Raw genomic sequence first — 7458 nt, 5'->3', positions numbered from 1 at the left:
CGCGCAGGAGGCGGCCAAGCAATTGCCCCGCCACGCACGTGCGCGAAACGCGGGCCAGCGTTCCCTGCTCGGGCGGGACGAGGCCTTTGCTCTTAAGGCCCAAAAGCGGGGCCGGTTTTTGCACACTATAACTCTCGGCAGCAGAAGGCCATTTGGGGCATTGCAGYGGGTGGGGGGTAAAGGCAGGGCCTGATTTTCCTCCAGAAATAGTCCCGTTAATGGCTTTCAAATGTTGGCACGGCYGGCGGGTGCATGCGCGCGCGTGCATTGGCTTCTGGCGCTGCCTCCGCTGCGCAGCAAACTCCCCGGCTCCCAGATATTTCAGCTCAAACGCCGGCGCCTCTCCGATTTCAGCTGCGTGTTTTAAAGAAAACAACTCCCACCGCCTGCAGCAGGAAATCGCTGTTTGGGTTTCGGAGGCCCCTCTTGGCGAGGCGCCGCGCGGCGAGGGCCGGGCTCGCCCTGCGACGCAGGTAGCCTGGCGGCGGCGGTGCCGCTCGACCCGCCGGGTGCACGGCCGCTGCGGCGGGCGCGAGCTGGAGGAGGGAGATGCTCCAGCTGGCAGGGTTATGTCAGCTCCAGGCATGGAAAAAAAAAAAAAAAAAGAGGGATGCTCAAGACGAAGCCCTGTGTTTTGACTAGTGGGACTGCATGCACAGCAATGCATGGCCACCTATGAGGGCAGAAATGTTGTTAAATTTTATTAAAAAGAAAGAAAAAAAACAACTGTTGCTCCATATTTTTCTGTATTAGCAAAGTTTCTTGCTCCAGGCACCCTGCTCTGCATTTACAGCAGCTCTCACACCCTGAGCTGCGGCTCTTCGGTGGGAGCCCGGTGCAAATTAACCCCGTAATTAATAGAGATGTCCTGCATGGAGCAGGGTGAGGCAGCGCTGCCCGGCAGGATCCGGCCATCCCGTGCAATGGGGCTGRGGCTGCTGGATCTTCTCCCAGCGGTCACGCGGGCCGGCCGGACCACACACCGAGCCGCCAGGCCCAGCGTCAACCTTTCTGCAGCCGTGTTCCCCCCTCCCTTGTTTTCTTACCCTCTCCRACGCTGGAAAATTCATCTGCTCCAAGCACAGCCCCGCTTGGTGCTTCCCAGCCAGCCATTGCGTGGACCTGGCACCGAGCCGCCTCCGTGCAACGCAGGCGCTGGAGGGGGAAATACCCCCCCCGGAGTCCGGCCCCGGCAGGAGCAGCTGCCTGTGGGGCTGTTCGGCCCCCTGCCGTGCTCCGGCGCCAGGCACCCAGGAGGGGATTAACTACCCCCCGCAGTCGGGCATTCGCCTTCTCCAGCTCGGGAGCAAGGTGGGATGCGGCGCTGCAGGGTCTCCGCTCGGGTCCCAGCCGCCACCGGCCGGCGGGAGAAGCCAGCGCTTGCAGGCGGCTTGGCAGTGAACCTGCCGGCAGCCGCCAGCTCTGTGCTGCTTCAGCTATCGCCGCGCTCAGATGGTTTCTGCAGTCCCGACCTTCTCCGCGCTGACCCCCCCCCCAGGATGCCGAAAAGCGACAGCAAGCCCCAGCACGCTGCAGCCGGCGGGGCAGGATGCGGCCCCCCCGCATGCAAGAGCCACGCACTTTGCACCCACGGCTGCCCCGCGTGCCGGCAAGCGGGTGCCTCTGCCGCCCGTAGTGGTCTGAGCCCTGTTTTTTGGTCTTCTTGAGAGCACTCGTGCTCGCGGCTCAGGGGTGCAAGACGGCTTGAAGCCACTTTGCAGCGTGAGACCCCCCCCMCACACACACACCCCCTCGGTACCACTGCTCTAGGGCGAAAGGGACCCAAAGCGGCCGCTCATGCCGGAAAAGTCGGCACTGACGTGGCCATGCACCGTCGCTCCTGACGCTCTGCTTAAAGCTAGGTTTTGGGTTTTTTTTTTTTTTAATAACTTCCTCAGATGCTCACGTTTCTCGCAGGTTAGGAATCAAGGAGGAAATCGGCTCCAACCAGATGCCGACCGCTGCCAGAGCTCTTGGAGAGTGGGAAAAAGTGATGCCGCCGGGCCTGCAGCCTCAAGCCGGTTTTTGGGGCAGGGGGAGAGCGAGGAGAGGAGCCGGTGGGCCTGAAATGTTAATTCCTTCCAGCTGCTGTCAGCCTGGCAGCTTCTCAAAGGAAGTTTAATAGACTGCAGTCGTCTCCCCTCGGCCCGTCCCCCATCGCAGCGCCGTGCGGAGGCCGCCCAGCCGAACCTGGGATTACATGAGCCTCTTCGGCTTCCAAAGACCGTTTCTTTTTTTTTTCCTTTGGCTTTAAAAATGTTTTTTCGCATGTGCATGTGTGTGTGTGTGTGTGTTCGTGCACGTGTGTGTACACATGTGCAATGCATTTCTTTCGCTCGCCACCCGGCCAAGCTGCCCCCTCGCTCGCAGGGCGGCGGGGGCACGAGTGGGGGCTGCACCGGCGGCGAGGAGCAGGAGCGGAGGCGGCTGCACAGGCCTCCCGGCTGGAGCGGGCCCCCGTCTGCCATGTGAACAGGGAGGAAACAGGATGGAGAAAGTATTTGGAGTGGAAAATAATAATAATAAAAAAAAAAATCTTCTCACCTACGTTATTGATCGTGATTGTAGACAGAAATAGCTCCAGCTGTTGGAAGCAATCACCACGGAAAGCAGAGGTGCGTCCAAGATGCTGGACATGGGCTCATCCCGTACGGCAGCCAGCAGGCAGCACCGCACACGGCAAAAGGTGGCGTGGAGAAACCCTGCGGCAATGGGACACGTCCGCCCTGAAGCAGAAGGTTTCCTCCGGAGGAGATGGCCTGCGCGGAGGGGAAAAGCGTGGCGGCCTCGCGATAGCACGGCGGCAAGGAGCCAGCACCGCCGGCGTGAGCAAGGCACTTCGGGAGGCGAAGGTCTCCCGGAGGCTTGGGTGCCGAGCCCGAAGCCGAGGAGATGAGCAAAAGCCTGGCCGGAGCTTGCCTCTGGATGCTGCAAAAAGCTCCGGGAAGCGCAGTGCCATGAGTTAACGCCGTTTGGGGTTTCAGCAGAGGCAAGGGGGCTGCAACGCCATGCTCGTAAAGCCCTCGTTGGCCGTGGCCACCCAGCAGAGCCAGCGTGCATTGGAGACATGGCACTGGTGGCCGGAGTCATGCATTTCCCCGTCCAGGGCTTGCAGCCCTCCTACGGGGCCCCCCCCACCACCAACCTTCCTTGAAAACACCCACCGAGCAATGCTATCATCGCAGGTGCCTGGGCCATTTAACACATTTGTGCCCATTTCGTTGAACTGTTTCACTTCAATGAACGACCAAGCCCATGACCAAAGTCCGACAGCAGCAGCCGGCCGGGCCGCGGAGGGGGCAGGAGCGCACAGGGTGCTCAGCACTGCCCGGCCTCCCGGCTTGGAGACACTGCCCAGGGACCAGCAAAAAACCGAGTGTCTGCAGGAGATTAATTAGTTAAAAGCTGAGCACATCTGCTGTTAATTCATTCCCAGGCAGGAGGGTTAACTCTTCCCTTCCTCGGCTGGTGCTTTGCAAGGTGCACGGCGACCTGCGCCCAGCCGATCCCACCGCCTGCTCCTTCCCCAAATCCAGCCTTCGGGCTACGGGCTGAAAAAAGTCCAGTTTTGCCCCGGCCCGTCTCCAGCCCCAAGCTGCCAGGGGAGGAGATGAACCTCTCCCGGGGCGGGAAAGCCCTGGCACGCGCGCGGCTTCGCCAGGCAGCGCCCGTTCTCCGACACCCCTTTAGCAAGGCTGAGCCGTGCTGCCGCGAAGCCCCCAGCGCCGGGTGCCGTTTTATTTGCATTTTCGCACGCAGCCGTCACTAAAGTACATCCGTAGGCGTGAATATCGCCTGCGTTCGGCAGTACATCATGCCGCGGGAAGGGAAAGAGCCCGGCTCTCCTCCCCACCTCCCACCCTCTGCCTTGCCCGTGAGTCTTAAGCCTCGGCGAAGAGGGACCCAGTCCCTCCGGAGCGGCATCAAATTGCACCTGGTTTACGAAGGCTGCTCGTTCGGCCCTGGAGCGATGGGGCGAAAGCGTGGGGGGGAAATGGGGCGTCGGGGTGCCGGCTCCAGCCCCGCTCGTTAGCACCGCGGGGGAGAGCAGGGGGCCGCGAGCCCTGCTCTGCCACTGGGAGCTGCGGCAGCTGGGAGGAAGGCTGCCTGCCCTCCTCTTCCTCTCCGCGCGCGTGCAGCGAGCCGGGCTCCCGACGCCTTTAGCTCACTGCTAAAAATAGGTCGGAGCGGCTGCGCTGCAGCCCCGGAGGGCAGGCAGCCCAGATCCCACACCGGCCCCCACCGCTTTGACCAAATGACCCATTTGGCCTCGATTTTTAAGTGTTTTTCCCTCCTCGCTGCATCGTGGCCCAGCTGGGGCGGCAGAGCCCCCCCCCCGGGGCTCGCCGAGCCCGTCCCAGGCAGCCGGTGGCATCGCCCCGGTTCGGATCCCCAGCGGCAACGGGGGCTTGGTGCCCCTCGCGTTGCTTTTCCTTCGCCRGAATCGGGCTCCCCGGGCCCCGCGGCAGGGCACAGCGCCAGCGAGGGGCAGCACGGAGGGGGGGTAACGTGGTGGGTTTGTCCCACAGCAGATCCGGAGCCCCCACAGCACCCTGCGGAGCACGCGAGGCCGCAGCCGCCGCTCAGAAATGAAGAMAGACCTTTATTTACAGTAACAAAAGGCACAAAAACCCCCATGACACTGCGTCTCCCTCCCCTTCCCCCAGCCCTTCCGAAGGATGCTTTCTCCACCCTCGCCCAGGCCCGAGCCCCATCCCCCCCCCCCCCGAGCGATGGGATGGGGCCAGGGACCCGTGGGGTCATTTGGAACCAGCCCGCACGTGTCCTGCGAACGGGATCGGGAATGGCTCGGCATGGCTCCGGCCCCCCCCCCGCCTGGCCGGCCGCCCTGGCCCTGCGGGAAGGGAGCCGGGCGGGAAGGCACCGGGCTGGAGGGGGCTGCCGAGCCCAGGGATGCAACCCTGCTCCGGGCAACCAGCAAAGGAAAAGCCTCTTCCCGGCTGGCAGCGCCGGGATGGGAGCAGGCTGGAGTTATTGCACTTGGCTGCTCATCTCAGCACCGAGACGGGGCGGGAGAAGCTGCATCCGACGGCAAAGGAAAGAGAGCGGAGCCCTTAACTGGGCACCTTGGCCAAGGGCTCCCGCACCTCCGGGCCCGGCGGGGAGCAGGGCTCTGCCACGTGTCTGGCCTTTCCGGGCGTGGAGACATCCCGGGCAGGCGAGGATGCTTGGTGCCACCCCGCCTCGGACACCGGGGCAAGGCGCCTGGAGCGCTGCCCTTGCTCAGTCCCGGGGCCGGCACCACGGCAGGGAAGACGTCCCTCCGGCGGCCGGTGCCTCCCGGCAGCCCCTGCCGGCATTTCGGGGCCGGGGCCGGGGTTGGCGCTCCTGCTCTCGGCTCAGGTGGCAGGAAGCTCCCGCGCTCCTCGGCAAAGGGCGCCGAGGTCCCCGGAGCGGGCCCAGCACGACGGAAGAGGTAGAGCGTGAGCGTCCGCGCGTCCATCCCTGGGGCGCCCTCGGCTCCGGGGATCGAGCTCCTTCGCTCCGCTCCTCCTTTCGGCATTTCACACGCGGTTTCTCCGCCGCTGGCTCAGCAACCTGCAGGGTGTTCGGCCGCCGCGCGATGGGGCCGGGGCCGGGGGGAGGCGGCTGGCGGCTGCGCGCCGAGCCGGCGCGGCCCCCCCGGCCGCTCAGGAGGAGAAGCAGAGCCCGCAGCACTCCATGCAGATCTCCAGGCAGTCGGCCGACTCGCAGCAGGCGTCGATGATGCCGCAGTCCATGTCGCAGGGCAGGTCGCAGTCCGCGCACTCGCCCGAGTTGCAGCAGCAGCAGCAGATGCAGGAGTCCTCGGAGGTGCAGGAGCCGCAGGTGGCACAGTCCAGCACGATGTTGCAGAGGGTCAGGAACTCGCAGAAGAGGCAGGAGAGGATGCAGTGGACGCAGCAGTCTGCCGAGCAACAGGGAGAGAGACCGCCCGGGAGACGCGCTGGCACCCACGGGCAGGGCCGGGCGGGATGCTCAGGCCTTAACTCCCTGGGAATTAAGGGAAGGGACGGGAAGAGGGGCTGGGAGCCAAGCCACCACCCTGAGGACTTCACTCAATGCTCAGGGACCAGCACCAGTGCCTGGGACGCATCCAGCCTCTGCAGGACACAGACAGGCTTCGGAGGACACAAAACGGCCCCGGGACAAGCCGAATGAGTGATGCAGGACTAAGAAAGCTCCCGGAGCAGGAGCTGGGCAGATGCCAAACCCAGCACTGCCGGCATTCGGGGCACCGCTGCGCTGAAGGATGCTGCGAGGGGCACCCCGAGGGATGCAGGCAGCAGGGGACCAGCTGGAAAGGGACCCCCTGGAGAAAGGGACCTCCCGGAGAAAGGGACCACTCCAGGGAAAGGGAACCCCCCCRGGGAAAGCCGGTACCTTCTTGAGCCTCAATAGGGATGTGGGACGAGGCCGACTTGGAGCTGCCCTTGCTCTTCTTGCTGCCCTGGCTGTTGATGGAGTGGTGGGACTGCAGCTTGCGGTGAGGCTTCTGCGAGCTGGGGAGGGGGCGGAAGAGGCCGTTGCCCGCGTCCCCGTGGGAGCCGCCGGCGTCCGGCCCTCGCCCAGCGCCGTTCTGCAGCAGGCGGGCAGCGGGGCCGGGCGGCTGGGGGCCCTGCGGGGCCGCTCGCCCCTGGGGCTGGCCTGTTTCGGAGACAGAGGCGGGCGTCAGCGCGCCAGGTCCCCAGCCGCCCCCGCGCAGGGACGGGAGTGCGCTCCGGGAGGATGGAGAGGAAGAAGAAAGGCAGGAGAAGAGACGCACGGGCACCGCTGGGAAGGCCAGGAAGGGGAGAGGAGGAACGGAGAGGCACGTTTGCCCCGTGCCACGCTGTGCCGCCCCGGCAGCCCAGATAAGAGCCGGTCGCTGCCACCGGCTAAGCGAGTGACTCCCTGGGCGCAGCCCACGCCACCGACTTCCCTCCGGGYTGCAAATCCTGGCCTCCAGCCTATCTCCCGCTGAAAGCCGGGAGCCAAAAGCCGGAGAAGACACAGCACTGTAGCAGAGCCGGGATGTGCATCTCCCCCCCAGCACGGAGCGAAGGAGCCTTTTAATTAAAGCGCTCCCCAGCCTCTGGCTGGACTTCCCCGCAGGAGGAGGAAAACGAAGCTCTGCTTCATCCRCGCCTCCCTCCAGCCCTCGCCTGCTGCGGCCACGGGCCATCCTGCCCGGAGCCGGTGGCGCGGTGCGGTGCCTCGCTCCCGCCCCGGGAGCATTTCCCCGCGCGCACGGTGGAGTCGGTGCACGGTGGAGCTGGTGCACGGAGCGGCCGGAGCGAGGACCCAGCRCCGGGAAGGGGGGTTCGTTGCTCCCCCTCCCCAGCAGCAACGCGACAACTCARTAAAATCCCGCCCGCCGGCGCCTGTGCCAAACTTTGATTTTTCTCTCGCACGTCAGTAAACAAGCGATGATTCAGGCGAAAGGCTTGAGGGCAAAGGCACCTCCAGCCAAGCGGG

General features: G+C 64.8%; 1 protein-coding gene across 1 annotated transcript in view; it reads right to left on the bottom strand.

The window, feature by feature from the left end:
• Positions 1-5651: 5651 nt before the first annotated feature.
• MDFI (MyoD family inhibitor) overlaps positions 5652-7458 on the bottom strand; it is an 8260-nt gene continuing 6453 nt past the window's right edge. Inside the window, exons 3-4 of the mRNA XM_026056524.1 lie at positions 6385-6648; positions 5652-5908 (exon numbers count right to left, since the gene is read on the bottom strand). Of these exons, the coding sequence (XP_025912309.1) occupies positions 5652-5908; positions 6385-6648 (521 nt within the window). The remainder of the gene's footprint in view (positions 5909-6384; positions 6649-7458) is intronic.

The sequence above is a fragment of the Apteryx rowi genome, unplaced genomic scaffold (assembly GCF_003343035.1).
Source record: "Apteryx rowi isolate R43461 unplaced genomic scaffold, aptRow1 scaffold_132, whole genome shotgun sequence".
NCBI lineage: Eukaryota > Metazoa > Chordata > Aves > Apterygiformes > Apterygidae > Apteryx > Apteryx rowi.
This window is presented reverse-complemented; position numbering and strand designations above follow the sequence as displayed.